The sequence below is a fragment of the Pongo pygmaeus genome, chromosome 6 (genome assembly GCF_028885625.2).
Source record: "Pongo pygmaeus isolate AG05252 chromosome 6, NHGRI_mPonPyg2-v2.0_pri, whole genome shotgun sequence".
Lineage (NCBI taxonomy): Eukaryota > Metazoa > Chordata > Mammalia > Primates > Hominidae > Pongo > Pongo pygmaeus.
This window is the reverse complement of record NC_072379.2, coordinates 95,673,462-95,696,248: the sequence shown is the minus strand read 5'-3', so window position 1 is coordinate 95,696,248 and position 22,787 is coordinate 95,673,462. Positions and strand designations below refer to the sequence as shown.

The 22,787-nt window shown below is 38.3% G+C and overlaps 1 protein-coding gene across 4 annotated transcripts in view; it reads right to left on the bottom strand.

Annotated features, from left to right (window-relative positions):
- CACNA2D1 (calcium voltage-gated channel auxiliary subunit alpha2delta 1) overlaps positions 1-18,787 on the bottom strand; it is a 498,341-nt gene extending 479,554 nt beyond the window's left edge. For 2 of the 4 annotated variants that reach the window (XM_054495187.2, XM_054495190.2), the window contains exon 1: positions 18,182-18,787. In XM_054495187.2, the coding sequence (XP_054351162.1) occupies positions 18,182-18,276 (95 nt within the window). In that variant the 5' untranslated portion in view covers positions 18,277-18,787. The remainder of the gene's footprint in view (positions 1-18,181) is intronic. The other 2 variants (XM_054495188.2, XM_054495189.2) reach the window with 2 other exon arrangements.
- Between the last annotated feature and the right edge of the window lie 4,000 nt (positions 18,788-22,787).

Here is a 22,787-nt window from a genome sequence, read left to right as displayed (position 1 = left end):
GAAGTAGCCCCATACGGGAATGCAGTCCAGGCAACACCTTACTGCAGCCTTGTGAGACTGAACAAAGGGCCACCACGACTCCTCAGCATTGAAACTGTGAGATAACAAATGTATATTGTTTTAAACCATTCAGTTTGTGGTAGTATGCTACACAGAATAGAAAAATACCAAACCAAAATAAATACATTTACATTACCAAATTTTAAACATGAGATTCAATTTTTTTTTTTTTTTAAGAGACAGAGTCTTGCTGTGTTGCGGAGGCTGGAGTGCAGCCGCTTGATCATAGCTCACTGCAGGCCCGACGTTCAGGCTCAAGTGATCCTCTCACCCGCATAGCTGGGACTAATAGGTGCATGCCACCACACCCAGACAATTATTTAATTTTCAGTAAAGTGAGGTCTTGCTGCGTTCCCAGGCTGGTCTCAAACTTCTGGGCTCAACTGATCCTCCTGCCTCAGCCTCCCAAATTGCTGGGATTACAAGTGTGAGCCACCGCACCCAGCCCAGGATTCATTTTATCTTTGCATAAAATGCCTTTATGAAGATTCTATTTGGGGCTGGGCGTGGTGGCTCACTCCTGTAATCCCCGCAATTTGGGAGGCCGAGGCAGGTGGATCACCTGAGGTTGGGAGTTCAAAACCAGCCTAGCCAAGATGGCGAAACCCCGTCTCTTACTAAAAATACAAAAATTAGCCGGGCATGGTGGCACATGCCTGTAATCCCAGCTAGTAGGGAGGCTGAGGCACAAGAATCCACTCAACCCGGGAGGCGGAGGTTGCAATGACCAAGATTGCACCACTGCACTACAGCCTGGGTGACAGAGCGAGACTCTGCCTCAAAAATAAATAAATAAGTAAATAAATAAATAAATAAATAAATAAATAAATTCTATTTGGTTTGTTTAGATTCACTGAACCTTAAATTAGTCATCAGTCTTCGATTTCCTCTGTATAATCTGATTCACATCTTTTTTGTATACATGTTGAGGATCTAACATGTATTTCTAACTCTTCTCATTTATTCATGCCTCTACACTAGGAGGAAAACTCATCAACTGGCACAATAAAGGGCCGCACATAAACGACTGCACACACCCCTCTTCTATACTTTAAAATGCCTTATGAGTTCGGACACAAATTCTTGAAAAATTAGAATTGATACTTTAAACAGCATAATGTAATTGATTTTTACTCTTTTCTGAAAATATTTCATAATATATATTTATTACTCAAGGTAAACCATGATGATATGTGTGTTGCTCATCTTAGCAGAAAAAAAAAGTGCCATTCTATATTACAGGTAGTATGGTAATTATTGCTTATGTATCTTTAACTTTACAATTTTCCGTTTGCAAAGATTACTAGAACTAATATTATCAAGGGAGAACACCTAGGGCCTCTTTTACAGAACTAAAATCATCAGGGACAATGGGCCACTAAAATTATTTTTCTGCACACGAGATCAATTTTTCTGAAAGGTCAATGACTTCATTATATACTACAATATACCCCCCTACCCTTATTCAAGGTTTTGCTCTCTCTCTTTCTGGGGTTTCAGTTACCCGCAGTCAACCAAAGTCCAAAAGTGTTACAGAATTAGACAGAGAGGGAGACAGACCACCTCCACACAACTTTTATTACAGTGTATTGTTATAACTGTTCCATTTTATCAGTTGTTTTAATCTCCTTTCTGTGCCTAATTTATAAACTTTATCATGGGTAATATATACACAGGCAAAAACATAGTATATATTTTTAATCAGTAATATATGCAGTTTCAGGCATCCACTGGTGGTCTGGAAATGTGTCCCTAGCAGATAAGGGGGAACTTATCTGTACTTGATAAGTCCTTCAATCAGATACAAAAAGAAGCTTGGTACCGTACTATGCTTTAGCACAATTTGGATGGTAGCAAAATGTTTAAAAGAGAAGAAAACATCAAACTTCATCATTTTGCTTTCAGAAAGAAGAAACTTAAAACAGTGGGAAAATAAACTTTTTAGGAGCATAACCACAGGCATGGGAGTGCTCAAGTACCAAGATCGAATTTATGGTCAATAGATACATGAATGACAATTATGTAACAACTAAAACCAAGTTTTAAGAAATAGGAGGTGAGCAATTATGTGTTAGACAGTGCTAAAGCCAGAAATTCTTCCTTACAAGATGTTACCAAGGTAGGTCTTACATCTAGTTAATGGTGGAAGCAAACAGGAACCCATGTCACCTGATTAGACTGTTATCCTGCTTCTAATCAGAGTATATTTGTTCAGTGCTTTCTAAATGCAGTGTTTTACATGAATATTTTTAATCCTTACAAGAACCCTATGAAGTTTTATCAATGGGAAGGTCGACTTGCTCAAGTTACCCAGCTAATTGTAGAGCTGAGCTTTGAATCTGCACTTTTAACCAACCATGCAAGTTCCATGAAATAATTAAACTCTAATGTTCAAAAGCATCCATTTTTTAATGCAATGACTTCTCTTCTATGCCATTAATATAGTACTAGTTATGAATCATTTTGAAGAGAATTAAAAAGTCACTCAAATGAATATCTGTCCTCTGTTTCAGATGAGGAAACCTGATCATAAAGGCAGCAACCCAAGGCCAGATGCAATGGCTCACGCCTGTAATCCCAGCACTTTGGGAGGCTGAAGCAGGAGGATCACCTGAGGTCAAGAGTTTGAGACGAGCCTGGGCAACATAGTGAAATAGCAAGACTCCGTCTCTCCGAAATATTTTTTTTAAAACTAGCTAGGCATGGACAACAGAGCAAGATCTTGTCTTTTAAAAAAAAAAAAAAAAAAAAAAAAAACCAACCAAATAAACAAAAAGCAGAAAGGCAGCAACCACACCATATATGATCACTTTTTAGAATTGTAATTACTTGATAGTCACATACAAGAATGAAGCTTTAATGATACTCAGCATAGATCCAACATCTAAATCCATTTAAATTATAGGAGACCTGTGTAACTTGGCAGGAATCTGTACTGATTTAGTAAACAGAAAGGATATGGAGCAAACTGCCATCTTCAGCTTCAGACAAAAGCCATGACATATAGCATAAAAAATCTTAAACATAACCTCAGGACGATAAGCAAGGAACGATCTGTTGAATTTTATTTATTTATTTTTTGACTTGGACCTCCCTTTCCCACTCCCATTCCAGAGATTTTCCCCTAGGGTTCTAATCAGATAAATGTGAAAAGCATAAGAGAAAATAGTAATCTTTACTAATCTCCGTAGATGCCTCCAGGAGTAGATTAGAAAATCAAGAAAAATGTCTAGTTCTAATGGCTCCACATTAGAATAAGAAAAGATGAAAGAACTAACACTTTTCACTCTTTGCTCAATAAATTCAGTGGAATATACATAGACAAGTACTTGATGGCCTCTCATTTAAGCCTTACAATTTCCCCTAAAAGGTATGGTATGTGATACCCTTTTACAGAATATGAAAAGAAACTGAAAGAAAATTAACTTTCCAAGATCACACAGGCTATACCAGAAGCAGGGTTCAACCTTGGGATTCTCTGACTCAAAATCCTGAATATTACCACCATACCAGATTGCCCACCTTGAGTCCTCTGAACTACCATAGCATAGACTCATATGGTTCTGGCTTTACTTAAGTATCTATCAACTTAGCAACTTTTGGGAGTTAGTAGAGCAACGCAGAACCACTGTGGGTTTGAAGATGTGAAAGAGTAGGATCACAGGATTCAGACTGGACAAAAAAGTAAAACAATAATCAGCAGTTATATAACACATCTACTTTGATGTTTCAGTTACTCCTAATAAATTTACAATCTTTCCCATGGATGATGGCATTTCTGGATACTACAAAGCATTTTCAGATTTTATAATGTTTTCTAAATGTATATACTCTACATACATGTAGCATATCTGAATCTGCATGTATATTTTCTTCATATCTTATAACTTTCACTTGATATAAATCATTATAATATATATTTGATGTTTATATATTGTGTAATATTTATTATATGTACACACACATCATATAAATATGTACATATCTGTGTATGTGACTGATGTGTGTGTTTCTCTGCAATTAGGGTAGATATATAGAGGCAACAGAAGGAAAAAGGAAAAAAAATCGATTCTGAGTAGCCTGCTGACCCCAGGTTTTGGCTCCCTGTGCATATTACAAGAATAGAATCCAGGAGCCAATTTACTTCACATGTGGAAAAACCCAAAAGGGGTAGGACCAAATCCAAGACTTGCAACCTTCAAATGGCTCCTCTGTCATAGTCATGTACAGCCAGGACTCAGCTGGCCTTTAGATGCCACACAGACAGGTTGTGTCACATCTGATAATTTAAGGAGATGAATGACCTCATATAATTATCACGCATGGTTTGGTCTGTGATGAGTTACCATTCCCCTATGTTTATTCATTACCATCGAGGACAAATATAAATTTTAAACAATTACTCACCAGTAGACCTTGACAGCCATGTATCAATCCTCTGGGAACTAAGCTACCCATGCACAATAAAATTTTGCCTCATAAAAATTAATGCCAATTTCTACACTTATATCAACAGGAAAATCAGGTGTTTGGACTGACAGCCAAGCAGCTAATATGTTTAATTTAGAGCAGTCTGCACAGCCTCCATTGTGCCCATCTTCCTGAGGCTTCATACGGCCCATTTGTTTAAGTCCCCCGACATTTTTGCAGATGTAAATTTAAGTCAGTTCTAATAAAATGTCATGACAAAGACAGGGTGGTATTTTTAAAGTGACAAACTTCATAAAAATTTTACACATTCTTTTCTACGGCAAATGTCAAAATGACTGCTATAATGGCCATGTTGGCTGGGCGCAGTGGCTCACACCTGTAATCCTAACGCTTTGGGAAGCCGAGGCAGGCAGATCACCTGAGGTCAGGAGTCCAAGACCAGCCTGGCCAATATGGTGAACCCCATCTCTACTCAGAATATTAAAAAATTGCACATGTATACATATGTAACTAACCTGCACATTGTGCACATGTACCCTAAAACTTAAAGTATAATAATAATAAAATAAAATAAAATAAAGAATATAAAAAAATTAGCCAGGCATGGTGGTTGGCACCTGTAATCCCAGCTACTCAGGAGGCTGAGGCAGGAGAACTGCTTGAACCCAGGAGGCGGAGGTTGCAGTGAGCTGAGATCAGGCAGTTGCACTCCAGCCTGGGTGATAGAGACAGACTCCATCTCAAAAAAAAAAAAAAAAAAAAAAAAAAAAAAAACCAACCAGATTCCTGGCATTGAAAACTTGCTGCTTCAATGGTTATCATCAAGTTGTAATCATTAATCATTAGTCATGGTATTAATGTATTGGTTAATCTAAAACATCTCTTTCATCCATAAATCAACTCCAAATTTGCACCAGAAATTTTATTTCAGTGTTTGATTTCTACCAACAAGAGAACAGTGTTTATGAGAGGCTCAACTCCACTTATATTGCAAAGTGAAGGGCTGGAGTTAGATGAGTGTAACTAACCATCAGCTGGATGAGTCAAGTAAAAGCTGGCCTTTTTCAGTAAGCTCTTGGCAGATTTTTGCCAACTTCTGTATTGGTTGCGAAAAATGCAACTGGTCTTGATTTTACTATCCTGCACTCACTCAATTTGCCGGGTAGTCTGGAATCATTTCTATAAACATCCTGGATAGATTGCATTATTAACTTTCAGATATTCTGTTTTGAGGCTACAAACTCATCTTTGACCATGAGAGGATATTGGTGGTAAAGCTATGACTTTTAAAAATAGAATCACTCTCTGTGGCACAGTTCTTCTACAACAGGTGCTGGCTGAAATGTCACAACAAAGCACATCAAATGCTTTGTGGTCCTGCTTTCTTCGTGGTCTCTTTTAGGACACTGGTTTTGTCCTTAACCTAGGGATGGAACAGTTCACCCACCCTATTCCACTTACACTCCACTGCATCTCTTTCCCTTTCCCTTTTATGATGAAAGGCTCCACAGGTTTTAGGAAGAGACATTTTTAAGACCTGCTAAGCATCCCTTTTTCCATTCATTTTAAGTTTTTCTCATGGGCCAAGTGGTTATATATTAGCACAATAATCTAGCTCACGAATCCATAGTCATCAATTCATGATCTCTTAAAGGCAGAAAAACCACACAAGGCACACATAATGAAGCCCGGTTACTAAACAGTCCTCCAAAGTTCCCCACGCGTTCTTTCATTTAATCCTCACGATAACATTGGACGCAGGAAGCAAAAATACTATCTTTGTTCTACAGATGGAGAAATCAAGGCTGAGAGTTAGTTATGCTCTACTTTACATGACTCCTCTCCCTCAATCTTATTGCTGGAATATGCAGCCAGGTGAGATAATAGATGCTAAGACCTCAAAGCTCCTGCAAAGCGCAGCAAAGTTCAGTAGGTAAGTGTAGGAATCTAGAATTGAGCTGCTTGAGATCAAATCTGAACTCCTAAGGAAATTCAAAAAAGTTCTTCATAACCTAAACTTGTTCCCACATTTACAAAACAAAGATAATAATACTTATCTCCGAGGATTGCCTTGAAGGTTAGATGGATTAAAAAACATGAGGCCAGGCGCGGTGGCTCACGCCTGTAATCCCAGCACTTTGGGAGGTTGAGGTGGGTGGATTACTGAGGTCAGGTGTTGGAGACCAGCTTGGCCAACATGTTGAAACCCTATCTCTACTAAAAATACAAAAATTAGCCAGCCATGGTGGCACGCACCTGTAATCCCAGCTACTAGGGAGGCTGAGGCAGGAGAATCACTTGAACCCAGGAGATGGAGGTTGCAGTGAGCCAAGATCACGCCACTCCACTCCAGCCTGGGCGACAGAGCAAGACTCTGTCTAAAAAAAAAGCAAATAACAAAAAATTGGAGAGTACTAATTAATAGTGCCTGGCATACAGAAGGAGCTCAAAAATGTCAGAAAACAATATTATTGTAATTGAAGGATGATTGTTAGTAATTATTACTGTTCAGACACTGCAGGTAGAGACACCAAAATTAGTTCAAACTGTGAATATCTATGGGAGAGAAAAAAGAGCAAAGTCACAAAAGGGAAATAAATAGCCCACCCTAACTCTTCTCATCTTTTGCCACAAACCGCAAGCGTGGTTTTTCCACACTGCAACGGTACCAATGAGATGAAGATTGATTCTCAGATCCACTGGCATTTGCTATCCTAACCATTCATTCATTCATCTTGGAAACTCAGGGAACTGCTGTGATGGCAACTGCCAGTAATTTCCAGACCTTCAGGAGACCTGAGATGCCTCAGTGAGGGTTAACCAAGGATATGTTTTGCAGGGATATTCTGTCAGTTTTTTGTTTATTTATTTGTTTAGAGACGAGCCTCCCTATGTTGCCCAGGCAAGATGTGAACTCCTGGGCTCAAGCAATCTTCCTGCCTCAGCCTCCCCAATAGCTGAGCCTACAAGCAAGCCCTCACCCAACTTCAGTGGTTTTTTTATCTTCTAGAGTTTACTATTTTCTTTTCTTGAAAAGGATCTATTTCAACCAAAACTTCTCCTTTCTACTGGGGGTAGGAAGCACCAATAGAGTGGGGCAGTAAACCACTACTATCTGCTCAAAATTAATGAATAAGTAATGCTCAATTGCCAAAGGAAACAACTATTTGTTCTTTTATCTGTTTCTTTTTCAATGATATTACTGGAAGATCTTTCTACCACAAGCACCACACACTTTCAAAATCTAATGACATCAACTGGGTGTCGTGGCTCACGCCTGTAATCCCAGCACTTTGGGAGGCCAAGGCAGGTGGATCGCTTGAGGTCAGGAGTTCATGAACAGCCTGACCAATATGGTGAAATCCCATCTCTACTAAAAATACAAAAATTAGCTGGGCGTGGTGGCATGCGCCTGCAGTCCCAGCTACTCAGGAGGCTGAGACAGGAGAATCACTTGAAGCCAGGAGGCAGAGATTGCAGTGAACTGAGATCACACCACTGCACTCCAGCCTGAGTGACACAGTGAGACTCCATCTCAAAAAAAATAAAATAAAATAAAATAAAATTCTAATGACATGTTATAAAACTACATGAATCTTTAAGATGATAATCTCTCCTAGGAAAGAAGTAAATGAAAAATAAAGACAAGTGAGAACCAAATGTTGCTGTGTCCAAAGGTAATATAGTGGCAAACTGGAGTCTTGTTACTACCACTGAAAGAAAAACTCTAGTCCATTCTGCTCAAAATTTGAATATTACTAATGTGTATGTATTACATTTCTGAATTATGTCATTCCCTCTCGAGAATGGAATATGTAACTTAAATCATTCCTCTAAAAACATCTCCAGTAAATTAAAATTATATCTATCCTGTATTCCAACCATCTGCTTTAATTCTCAAGGCTGTTTCATATTTCAAAAGTTACTTTGTAAGACATTGTGTTTAGTCTTGATCCCTTCCTCACCTGCCTCTATCAGAACATTCATCCATCAATCATGGCATCTCATTGCTTTCATCTCTCTGACATTTGGTCTTCTCCCTCTGAGATACTGGAATCTCCCTTCTAGTAACACTATTTAGTTGTCTGTACAGCCTTCCCCACCTTCCCCACCCTTCCCACCAGAGCCTTTTTCTGAGAATCGGCTCTTCCCCTGTCCATAGTAATAGCAACTGGCCTTTTACAATGTAATACCTCCTAAGAAGACTGGACCAGATATGGTGAACTAACCCAAGCTCAGGCAACCAGAGTCTCTTCCAAATCCCATCTCCTGGTCACAATTAAATGGGCTGTAAGTGGCCATCTGGCCCACATTCAGACTGTCAACACATCTTCTTTGGGAGGTTATCTTTAGGACTAGAATTCTACACTCAAGCTGGTTCAAGGCTTCAAAGGAGAAAACATAATCCCTCGCAACCATTCAACACCATGAGCACTGGAGGCAGATAATGCCAATTTATAGAGAAAGAGAAGAAAGAAGTGACACAAAGAAAAGCGGAAAATGACTTGAGAGATTATCATGATAGCAGTCTCACCTTTTTCTGCAGTTGTTGAAACATCCTTGACCTGAACTCCCATGATGGATCATCCAGCTCCACTACCATTTAAAAATATTTCTCTTTTTGGTTTAAGATAGTCCTACGGTTTTGTACAATTTACAATCCCAAATGGCCTAATATTAACTTGTTATTTATTATTTTTTCTTAACTTTTATTTTTAAGTTGAGGGGTACAAGTGGAGGTATGTAACATAGGTAAACTTGTGTCATAGGGGTTTGTTGTACAGATGATTTCATCAGCCAGGCATTAAGCCTAGTACTCATTAGTTATTTTTTCTGATTTTCTCCCTCCTCCCACTCTCCACCCTCTGAAAGGTCCCAGTGTGTGTTGATCCCCTCTATGTGTCCATGTGTTCTCATTATGTTGCTCCACTTTATAAGTGAGAACATGCAGTATTTGGTTTTCTGTTCCTGTGTTAGTTTGCTAAGGATAATGTCTTCCTCTGAATTTACTCTATTATCTCTCACTTTCCTCATGTCACCAAATTCCTGGAAGGAACAATCTGCACTTGTCTCCATATTCTCAACTTGACCAACTCCTCAAGCCACTGAAACCATGCTTCTGTCCCTGATGCACTACTGAGACTTCTCTCCTTCATCAGTGGCCTGATAACTTCCTTAAACGGGTCATGTAGTTTGACCTCTCCGCAAAATGAAACTGTAAATCAAGGCCCTTCTTTTGAAACTCAGTGTCTATCTTAGTAGATTATAGATAAATATGAGTTAAATAAATGAAAAAAATCCTTCTTCTGCCTTCAAAGATATTGCTCTCTGAATCTGTCTCCAAACTCTCTTCAGATCCTTTTTTTTTTTTTTTTTTTTTGAGACGGAGTCTCACTCTGTCACCCAGGCTGGAGTGCAGTGGCACAATCTTGGCTCACTGCAACATCCGCCTCCCAGGTTCAAGCGATTCCCCTGCCTCAGCCTCCTCAGTAGCTGGGACTACAGGCGCATGCCATCACACCCGGCTAAATTTTTGTATTTTTAGTAGAGATGGGGTTTCACCGTGTTAACCAGGATTGTCTCGATCTCTCCTAACCTCATGATCCGCCCACCTTGGCCTCCCAAAGTGCTGGGATTACAGGTGTGAGCCACTGTGCCTGGCCCAGATACATATTTCTAAGGGCCTAACAGACATCTACAAGACACTGCAAACTCCAAATGTCCAACAATCAACCCACTCCCACTCTCACAACATCAACCTGCATTCCTCCTGTGTTCTCTAGCCTACAAAATTTAATGAGACACGATCTACATGTTAGAGATCTAAAAGTCATCTCCAATTCTTCTTCCCTTCCTGATTCCCCAAATCTCACAACCACCAAGTCCTGAAATTGTACTTCTACTTCATACCTGCTTCACCTTCTCACTGCCACTAATCTTTTTGAAACCTCGGGCATCGTCTCTGGTTCAGTGAAAGCTGCAATGGTATACTAACTAGTCTCATTGCCTCTGCCTCATATACTGGCCCTCCTTAATCCGTCTTCTACATATTATGATTCAAACCTATTACTTTTTTTTTTTAATTTAAAAATCTCAACAGCAACACAGGATGGAAGACCAAATTTGTGTTGGTACACAAAACAGGCCTATTGCAAATGTCGATGTAATATGAGCACTGCTCATCCCCTCCTTGGGTCAGGATGCAAGAAATTCATAACCAGACTTAAGCCAATAGCTACCAACATCACTTCCCATTGACAAGTCCAACGCCTAACAAAGAACAGACCACATTTCTTTAGACCATGACCCTTCAGTATGCAATGTACTTTTTCCCTGGTCATGCTCTGATGTATCTCAGTGTTCCTTAAGTCAGCTTGGAGTTGCTAATGTCTTCCTTAGGGACTCTCGTCCCTCAGTTCGTATTCTCAACACGTAGCTCAGCGCAGTACGTGATTTGCACTGAATAATAATAATCACATTAATTGTTGAATTAAATGATATTTGGTATTAAAAAATATTTGAAACAAGAAATAGTTAAAAAGGCAGTATAAATTAAAACAACTTCAAAAATAAAATGTACTATTTATTTAGAAATCTAGTTTTAAGTATACTACCTAGAAGGCTGCTTACCTACAAGTTATTTCTTTCTTGTAATCTAATGAAAAAAAATTTTCTAACGGAATTTCTTTCTTGTTGATGAGCACTTAAGCTCTTAATTAAATGTTATACTAGTGTTTCTTATCCAATAAACCATTTCCCAGAATTTCATAAAAACTAAGAATTTTTAAGTACTTACGTTCTGAGATCTAGATAATTTTATTGTCTTTGGTCTCTAAGGTGAATTTCCAAACATGAATATTTAAATCTCTAAAAATGATTATTATGTATAGGAAGCAGCATTTCCAATATAACCAAGCTCATATGGGAAATGAAGAAAACAGAAGAATTAAGAAAAATAACCAACTGCTACCTTTAGTACCTTTAATGTAATTTTGTACCTCATAAATCTGAGGGCTCTTCTCTCTGCCCCACTTACACATCCATCATTCCTCAGAGTATTTTCACCACAATGCCAGTTGATCACTTTTTGAAAACAAGAGATTTTTGCAGTCTGCCTGAGCCCATTTATTTCATTGCACCATCCCTCTTGTAACTCTCAAAATATGGCATTATTAATATTTAACCATCCCTTCACATAGTTTGACAGTATGCACCTTAGAAAAATTTTATTAGTTCTTTCCCCTCTTTTCCCTAATTATCCCTAAAGTATTGGGCAAATATCAAAAGAAACAATTCTTTAAACTTGTTTGACACTTTTGGTATGTGTTGATTACACATTACAGGTTTATCTGTATATCAAAATCCCTCAACAATTTCTCTTAGAGAGAAATGTCTGGTGATAACAGGAAATCTGAAACAGGGAGCACAGATTTAAGTGAAAAGGACCTGAAATTGAGGTCTGATCACAGGTAACTTAAGAGAAACACATTTTAAAATTTTTCATTTGATTTGATGTTATATACAAATAATTATGTTATGGTTAATAGTAATTATATGCATGTGTGTGTATATGAAAGAGAGAGAAACCAGAATTTATCATTTGAATAAAATAACATTGGAATTACTTTTCATCATTTGCCAGGAGACCACAATAGCATATTTTTAATTACTCAGAAAAAAAGAGCTTCAAATAGACGTAGGATTATCCCCAAATCTGAAGCATTTAAAATGGCCAACACCATTATTTTCTACTGCCACCAGTTCTAGTTTAAGTTGTTCTTCCATTTATGATATAGAATTTTAAATGTATCCTAATTTTTTAAATCCACAGAGCATATGGTTAAAGAAAAATCAGCAGAAGCAAATGTTAAAATAACATTTAGCCAGAAATATCCCACATTCATATTCAAAGAGAACTTCAAATATTGCTTTATATATAACAGCCTAATTCTGAATTATTGAAATTAACTATAAAAAGTGTGCCAGTTTGTTGAGGCCACAAAGTCAATCTTTTCCTCGTTCATAACCTGTACAAACAAGTGGCAAAATATAAAGGAGCAATGACCGCTTTCTTTACCCATTTTTAAAAACTGCTAAGAGTAGCTGATTCTATGTACTGAATTACTACAAAAGATGCAAAGCCTACAAAGAAGGGATATTTAAGAGCTTATATTTTACAAATAAAAATTTTAAACCTGTGCACATTTGCCTTCATTCCTAAAATATCACACCACCAAATATGTTTAATTCTAAATTTCAAAGCATATCTTATCTAAATGAAAGAAATAAAACTGCTTAGTATGTAAAGAACTTTTAATAGGTGCCAACATTTCAAATGGTATAGTTTCTTTCTCACACTTGTTTAAAAGACAGCAAAACTGTCTTTAGAATCACTTTTTTAATTACTTGTCAATTATGTTAGTAACCCATCTCTATAGGACTTGAGCATTTTCAGGCTGCTTGTGTATGCACTATCTTATTTAATTGTCTTGGCAAATTATTCTTAAACGCCGATGTTAAGGTAGATTTAATCCCTGAAAACAGCTGTGGACTGACAGAAGACCTAAGGCACGCACACTTGGTAACAAACTTACCTTACTGAGGTTCTTCTACTCTGTCAATCCACTTAAAGTTTTAAAAATATGTGTGGACATACCCACGTATATATGTGTATTTGCATACACATAAAATACTATCTATTACATAGAATATAGTGACACAAACTAGGAAAGTTATCTAATTATACGATGTTAATATTTTGGACTCTCAAGGAAAAGGTAGTAACATAGTATTTTTTCACAAAGTGCTGCCACTTTTACTTAATTGACATTGAGGTCAATTGCCTTTTCCTTTCAACTCTGTAAACACCACGATGCAATCGTTGACATGTTTCAGTGCACACACACAAAAAATGAATCATGTGTAAGCTACATGGTTGGCCATCACAGTCCATTCCCAGTTTACTGGAAAGCAACTGTATGAAAGCCTTGGGAACAGTCATGGTACTGCTCACAGATAGTTCATGAAAAGAAAGACTGGTTGACACACTTAGTGACACAGTGTTTGATGCACACTGTAAGCCTTAAGTAAATGTGGAGGCGATATAATAGAACAAAGTTTGTTCCCCATGGAAAGCAGCTGACCTGCTTTTTGAAACACTAACACAGACAGCTCTTTTAATAGAAATAATGGAACGTTGTCATTTTAATAACAATAAAATGTTACTTTTTTGAAATACTGAAATTCTGATTTTTTCCCCAAAATGCTATGTATACTTATGTTAGAAATGCTTATGTCCATACATATAAGACACTAAATGAGATCAACAAATCGCATGATTTGCCTAAGATATGTTTCATTTTACCCATTTAAATCTCCAATTTAAAGTTATAAATAGCTTGAAGACATGTGCTAGGAAATTCTTGGAAACTTGCATCTATATTGAGAAATAGGAAAATCAAGAGAAACCTTAAGAGGTGCTTTATATAATGATACTCCAGAGAATATGTAAATTATATGGTTTGTTATGAGCACTATTGTAAAAATTATTTGTAAAATTTCTCAATGCATTATTATGAATATATACTCCTAAATATATATACTAAATTTTAACACAATAATAATTTCTATATGTTATGTTTTTGTAAAAATTTACTATGTATAAACCCTAGAAAGAAGAGTATTTTATTGTTAGTTTTATCAATGTTGGAGAAATAACAGAAAGATGTCTACACAGTCAGGTTGCTGTGAAGAAAACAACTGTGAAGCTCTTATATATTGTCAAAATAAACCACCTACTTTATATTCAAATTTTATGTATATTTATTAAATTAAATTAATGAAAGCCATGGGGAGAAAGATAATAAAGGCACATTTCCCTTTAATAAACCATAATATGCTTAGATTCTTGTATTTTCTTACATTTTTTCAAAAATTATATCCATTTCAGTCTGCTTAATTTTCATTCAAATGCCAATCCAAATAGCGACACATATAGCTGTGTGTAACATTAATAAATTTAACATAATATTACTACTTACGTGGAAAAATATATCTATTGTTGCATATTTTAAAACATACATCTGTGGAATAATAAATGTTATGTGGTTAAGCCGATGAGAACAAAATCAAAGACCTGAGAAAAGTTTATTAATATTCACTGTTTCAGGTTTTATTTTACATTTAATATTTTATCTCATAATTGATCATATGGCACATTTCCTTGTGTATGTAAAATGTAAACAGAAACTGCTGACCTGGAGTGAGAATAATTATGTCACTTCTAATGCATGGAACAGATATCCATTACAATATCCTGACATACAAAATTTCTCCTTTATAGCCTTAAATACAAATTTGTCTAATAACAGGAAAAAAATTATATCCTAAGTAATTAAAGCCAAAAGTACTATACTTCTATGAGAGTTTATGTTTATTTCCTGTGGATATCCACAATTCTTAGTTTTATATTTATACCATTGTACACTTTATATTAAAATCCCCATATACCAACCAATAGGCTCTCAGCCAATTATTGTAGACTGACTGGCATTTTGATGTGACTGAAATAAAAGTTTGATATTAATAGTTATAACTATATATTTTTTAATTGCATTTGTAAATAGATTCTAAAATTAAGGACAAATTTAAATTAACATTATAATACTGGCTATCACACATGTAACTCTAAATTTTAAAATAGAAGTCTTTTAACATGTGGCAAGAAATTATTTCTAGAAAAAGAGACAACTACCCTTTTTGAAAGCTACATTTTTAAAATACCAATACAACATGTGCATACTATAGCATAAAAATGATATATTTTCCATTTATATATCAACCAATACACATTATGTAGCTGCTACCGTATCACGTATTTATGTTTCACACCTTAGGGAGACAAACATTTCCAAAAGAAACGCCTAACCCGGAGAAATAATTGTATCAAAATTCCCTTGTCTGAAAAACATCTATTTTAGTGTTAACTCTTAGAACAGGTTAACTACCACTTTAATCCAAAAAAAATTTATATTAGAATGTATGTTAAACCGGAGAGCAAAAAATGAAAGAAGATACTTAACTGACACATCATTTGTTTTACCATAATAGAATTTAAGCCCTTCATACAAATGTAAACACCCTATATTTTAAAAAAAACAACTTTGAATTACTAATTCTAATTGAAGTCCAACTCCAATTAGTGCATAATTAATTTTATAGTGTGTGATGGCATGCTCTTCCTCTTCAGATGATAAAAACTTCTTATATTACTTTTTCTCTGAAAAATGGAATTGGCAAAAAAAAAAACAAAGATATTTACTAATGATTCCTAGAGAAATTTATATACAGAAGCATAATAATTTGCCTTTAGTGACACTACAATTTTTGTACTCAGTTTTTATAAATTTGAAATTTCCCCAAAGATTTGAGATTTGTTGTGATTAAACAGTGCATATGAATTCTTTTCTCGAAAGAAAAGCAAATGGCACCACATCTTTATGAAAAATATTGCATTTTTTAATTTCATAAAGTTTATTCGGAAATATAACATGAAGTACAAATGTCAACCATCAGTTCTTTCCTCAGAAGACAGTGTTACTAACTTTTCAAATGAAAAACTGAAGATGCAGAAGGCTTCCAAAAATACTGTTAAGATTACCTACAGGAGATTGACTTTGCCCCACAAAACCTTTTATTAAGTATTTCATTCATGAAATAATCAATGTCTTATATAATTTGAAAATATCTTGAATTTTCATTGTTAAAAAAAATTTCAGATCCTTTCAAAGAAAAGAAATTGTGGTGTCCTACTTCCCATTTTAACCCACTATTTATACTCTTTCTTGTGTCTAGTAAATTTCTGACCATGAAAACTGATTTGCTTATAATTTTGGGAAAGCATTATTGCAGATGGTCTTCTTACAATAAGGATTTTTACATTAATATTTTACCATAGTATGTTGAGGAATAAAAGTTTGTATTTTGTTGTACTTTTCCCCAATGGTATGATGATGTATCCCCTCCCATGATAAAAATATTGATAAATTGTCAGTTAAAAACAACACTGTAAAAATGAGTAATCGGAACACATTTAGAAAGTGATTGTTTTTTAAAGAGCCACTTATTTATTTGACACAGAATGCAAGCGACTCACTTGAGTTCTCACTTTACAGGCCAAGCAACAAAAAGACTTAAAAAATTAAATGGAAGTGTGATGCCTTAATAAGAGTAAATAATTCTGAAGCATCCTTAGGGTGATTCTTACTCTTTTTATGTTTAAAAATATCTGACTGGAGCATCCTGCCAATTAAACGAAGATCTCCAGATGGCATTTACCCTTTTGCTTCATAACAAAAAGGATCTGCAATCAGTTTTATGGAAGATTATCTAAAGAGGAACATTACTGTAAATCAATGACAACAAAAATTAGACACTCCCCTTCTCCGGGATAGAATGTGCATCCTCCAGATTCTTGCACTGACACCTAACGTAATAAATACTTAAAACCGAATCTTAAATAATAGCCGCAGGGTTTCAACCGCTGAAGATTCACTGTTACTTTCCACCAAAAACTCCTGTATTCAGCACTCAGCCAACAAAGGACAGCAAATAATTCCCAGCAGCATAAATACCGGGAAAGCTACCTTGGGCTTTGTTTTTGTTATGTAAAATGCATTAAAGTGACTCATCCACTTAAGATTACCTACCCTTAGAAGCTTTAAAGAAGCTTCAAGAACCAAAATAAATGCTTTCCCAGAATGCCGGATAGGCTATTCGGTGCATTAAAAAATATGTATATATTTATATGTGCCATTGAGTTTGATTCTATTTTGCTAAGAGAGGAGAGAATTATTATTTTTCATTCCCTTCCTGTGGTGTGTGACTATAGCTACCTATGCCCTCTATTTCCAGAACAGCAGCGAGGTTTTTAAAAGTTATTTTAGAAATGGTAAAAATAAAAGAAAATTGTAGGAGACTGGAAATAGTCCCTCCTTCAAAGAATAGGCTCTATTCATTTGAAGAACAGGGACCGCGTGTCTGTCGACACTTAGATGTTTCAAATAATGGGTTGGGGAGGTTGGATCGCGTGGTCCCAGTACATGCGAGCCCCCTGCGTGGACAGCACGCTCGGCCGCGGGGAGCCAGCACGCGTCTAATCGGAAGCCTGTCAAGTGCATCCAGTAATGTGGGATAAAAGGAGTTTGGGCACTACAGCAATTAAAGAGCATCTCGGAGGCCAAGTGCGGGAGAAGTCCACGCTACCTCGGCAAGCCTGAAATTACCTATTTGTCAATTACCCAACCAAAACATAACTTTTTATTGAACTGGGTTGAATCAGAGCGGGTGAGCTGGCTGGAAACTTTTTTCCCCAGTACGGCTGCACTCTGAAGTCTAGAGAATCCCGTTAGAGACGGGATGAGACGCCGCGAGTCGTCGGCGGGCGCTTCCCGGGGCAGCCGGCCCCCCGTGCCCGGCCCCGCGGAGGCGCCCGAGACGCCGGTTCGGGGCGCATTCCAGCGGCGAGCGGCGCGCACCGCCTGCCCGGCGTCTCCGCATCCGAGCCTGGCTCCCCGGCCGCTCGCTCCCCACCCCCACGGGCAGAAAAGCCCCGCGACTCGGGAACCGACCCCCACCCCCAACTCCCGCGGCGCCCCTCGGCCGGCGCTCCCTGCCCGGCCCGCCGACTTACGTGACGGCCGAAGGGAACGGCTCCTCCGACGAGGGGCCGATGAGCAAAGATTGGAAAAGTGTCAGAGTCAAGGCCAGCAGGCAGCCAGCAGCCATCTTCACGATCGAAGATCAATGCCCCCTCCCTGCCCAAGCGGGGGAAGGAGCGGCGCTGGAAACCGCGGGCGGAGGAAGAGCAGCACACGCCGCCGGGACCGCGGGCGTCTGGAGGGCCGGCTGCGCCCGGGGCCCGAGGCGCGGAGCCGCGCGGGGGACGGCGAGGGCGGGAGCGGGCGCCGGGGAAGAGGCGGTGGCGGGCGGACCCACTAGCGTGCGTCGGCTGCTCCGCACCGCGGCCGCCTCGCCTCCGCCGCCATCAAGGGCGACTTTGGAAACAGACCTCGGCGAGCCCGCCGGCGCTGGCGCGCTCTCGCTCTCCCTCTCGGTTTCCTCCCTGATTTATTCCCCCGATTGCCGAGGCGAAGGCGGAGGCGGGGGCGGGGGCGGAGGAGGGGTGACGGCGCTGGAGGGTGGGGGTGGCTGCAGGAATGAGGGAATGGCAGGCAGAGAGACTTGTGGAAGCGAGAGGCTCCGTCTGGCTTCTTAGGCAAGTCAGAGGGAGGCGGCTGGGGGTGGGCAGCGGGAGGGCTGGGCGTCAGAGCAGTCGGGCGGAGACGGGCCGGGAGCGGCCCTCCATACAAGGCAGCCAGGAACTCCCAAAGTCGGCGCCGGCTCGCTCCCGCCGCCCGGCGTGCGCAGGGGGAGCGGACCAGCCCCGCGGGGCTCCCCGGGGACGGCCAGCCTCCCAGCGGGCATCCACAGGCTGCAGAGGCTCCAGCCCAGGACTTGGCTCGCGTCTTCGGGGGTTATTTTTGCACATGCAGGCAGCGTTCCCCCCCAGCCCTACTCCCAGGCGCAGAATCCACTGCATGCCTAGGAATCGTGAAGTGATTTGACAACAAATGTAGGAGGGGTTTGTATTGCATTTTAAAGCACCACTGTTGACTCTCTACCAGGTGGCACTATATGCCCGCGTGTGCCATAGGTTAGAGCCTCTGGCGGGGCTGGGTGCCCTTTGTGCCAGCGGTCCCACGCCCAGGTACTGCTCGGCTCACCTGGCGAGGACAGAGCCTCGGGGACGGGGCTGTGGACGGACAGAGAAGTACTGACGCTGTAAAATCTTCCCAGCCCTGTGGTTCCATTGGACAGAGGGGTGGAGGGACGAATTCTGCATCTAGGGAGGACAGTAGTAAGAGAAGCGGTTTGCAGCATCCCAGTTGGGACTGCCTCCAAAAGGGTCCTAACGCCCTGCTCTGGCCACTGGCCTGCCCTGCCTGACAAGGTTACCGCAGGGTGAGCTCGCTTTTGTCAATGCGAAGGCATGAAAAGGGTAAGCAGCAGGAACAGGTGGCACTCTGCGAAATGCGCCTGAAATGTAGAGGAGGAATTAAGGGAGTGGGAGAGAGCTAGGGAGTAGCAATACCGGACTGGTTTTACCTCCAGACTCAGAAGAAGCAGTGACGGGCTTTCTCCTTGAAAAAACAGGGTCTGCGACTAGGCCTCTCCCACCCAACACAGGCCTCCTATCAAGAGGGCCCTGGTGGGCCAAAGATAGAAATATATTCTTGCACACCTTAAATTCTTAAGCTCCCTCTAGTAGTGTATGAGAATACTTTTGACATGACGTGCGGAGAATACAATTTGTGATGAGTATCCTGCATATGCAAAAATTCTGTAAGTATCGGGGTGGCTGTCAGATTTTTAATTAGCCCGTTCTTATTTTTAGGAGAAGCTTCTGAAAGAAAAAGACCCTTATTAATTCGAAATGGATTTTCCAGCTCTCTGAAGGCAATCTCCCAAAACAAAGACTAATAATAATAATAATAATACTATTAATTACTGGCCAAATTATAAGAGCGTGTGTGGTTTTATGATGCTTAGCCTGGTGAATTTTTTTTTTCCTTCCTTTTTTTATGCTTTATCTGTTTTCTTTATGTTCTCTGCATCTCTGTCTTGCTCTTTGTTTCTTTCTTTCTACTCTGAGTGGCCTCACAAAAGGCACCCCACCGTGACTTAACTTAGTTTGTTTTATGCTAGGCATGGATACTGTGGCAGCAGGAGCTGCGCAAATGAGGGATGAAGTGGGATGTACTGGGACTGAGAACTACAGCTCAGGAGGGATATTTTATATAACTGAAGATAGCATTCCACTCCAAAATTAGAAAAGTAAATAGTCAAGTCCATCATTTCTTCCATTTTTAATAATTCAAAAGCAGAGTTTCTTCCTCAGCATGAGGGTTAAGAAGAGCAGAATTAGATGCCCATTATTGTCTATGTGATATGTTGGTATCATAATAGCCTCACTACCTAAAAATACCATTATTATATATTCTGTCAATTATTTCAACATCAACTCCAGACTTCCCACTATGGTACAGTTTCCAATTTTATATCTTTAGGAGAAAGGGCTTAAAGAATAAAAGAATGTAATAAGCTTGTAGAGAAGGTAAGTCAGCCTTTATTATTAACTTTGTTGGCCTTTGAGCCAAATCTCAATTTCTTTGGATCACTCTGATGAAGCACTGTGTTCTCCAATATGTGAAGCTGTTGAGGAAAGATATTGCTTCTACAATTCTTACTGAAAGGGTTGGTTATCAACTGTGAGCCTAAATCATTGTTTAATACTCTGTTTCGAGGTTTGCTATTAATTGCTTTTTAGCAATCTAAACCTTCTTATTGAGGATGTTCAAAATGTGTTTTTATTAAATGTATGACAGCTAAAAGAAGACCATTTCCATAACATAGCATTACGTTTCTGTTGGATTAACTATACCCATAACAATGCATTTTTTCAGCTCAGTTCTGTTATTTTGGAAAATCCCCTTAAAATCAGATTATATCCCATTAATCTTAATAAAATTTTGCTTAATCACGATAAATTTGCTATTCAACATAACATGTTGACAAATCATAAGGATTGTTGTTAAGCTGTTATAGTAAATGATGTAAATGTGCAGTAAATACAGTAAATATATTACAGGTTATAAATGAGCAAGAAGTCGCAAATCAGTGTCTACTATTCATTTAAGAAGAAATATTTTAATTAGAAAGTAAGTTAGTGAAGTATTGCAGGAGATTTTTGCATTTAATCGTTTCTAGAATGAAGTTTAAAGAGATTTAATTCATGCAAATCACTGACCTTTACCTACAACAAACTTGCGATTGGCACCTTTTGGCTAAATCTCTGTTGTTAATTCATGTGTTTAATTTGTTCATATACATTTCATTTTTTAGTAACTAGAAGTAAATAAACAACAATAAAAACTTGATTGCCATGAAATGTTTATTCTTCCTTTTTTTAGGTGATACTATGAATATCGGCAGCATAAACATGTTTTTATTGTAGTTTTTATATGAGTGTATGTATGTACAAACACTTTTGTGATTTTTTTTCAGTAAATCAAATCTAATTTCTTCAACATTTTGCCCGAAAAATTGAGACAGAGTAACCTAATTGAATTTATTTAATCTTTCTCTCTCTTTTTGGTTCTCATGTACAAACAGGCAAACCCAAACACTGAAAAGGAAAATAATTATCCTTAGCCAAAAAAATTTTAAAGGAAATAATTAACTTTCATATTATTTTCCACATCTTAGGAAAACTAAGGTGAAAACCTTGACAAAGGGCCTTATTTGCTTGTATGCATATAGGTGTATATGACTCATATCTGAGATAGACATACTGTTAAGAGTCATAACCAGAAAAACTTGTGATTCGAGATGGTACTATGCTTCCATGCACACAAAGATATGTGCCAGAGAAAGTGAAAATTAAAGACAAATGGACAGAAAGCTTCAACAATCTTAACCTCTTTGGGGAATACTTTCAAGAGACAGGAATAAGAAAGAAAGCAATTCAGAAGTATCAATGCCCAGGAGAATGGTTAAAAGAGTGTGTAGTGATTTTTAAGTCAAGAGTTTATATTGGGCATTTTTAAAGTAAAGTGGCACATGGAAGCCTTCATAAAAAATAAAAAATGAAGCATAGAAAACGAACTATCCTAAACTAAGAAACAAGGTCAAATATTTTCTACAAACAAGACAACTATTTAGAAAAAAATTTTCCTTGACCCAAGTAATACAGCTATTGAATGATAGGGCATTGAATTTCTGATGAAAGAAATACCTTTTCTAAAGAGACGCAAAGTAACATTAAACAAGTATTTATTGGAAGTTTATTATTTGTCCATCAGAGTCCCCATATTGGCAAACTTATGCTAGTTTAAGTATTTAGAAAAAAGTAGCTGTTATATTTTAAAATGCCATCATGTCTTCAAGCAATAACTTCAATATTATTTTATTTTGAATCTCTAATCATAGAATTTTTCATTCAATTTCTTTTTCTTGTTTTATTTTACTCTTTCTCTCCCGTTTCCTCCATTAAACAAACACATTCAGAAAAAATCAGGGCCTACAACATGACTTCCTATTTAAACAAAACAAAACTGTATTCATCTCTAAAATCTGAATTTCATAGCAAGATCTTTCTTCACTCCACAGAGTTGGAGTCGTGTTTTTTTGTTGTTATTTTTTGACAGTGACAGCACGAAAGTATATGGAATCCATTT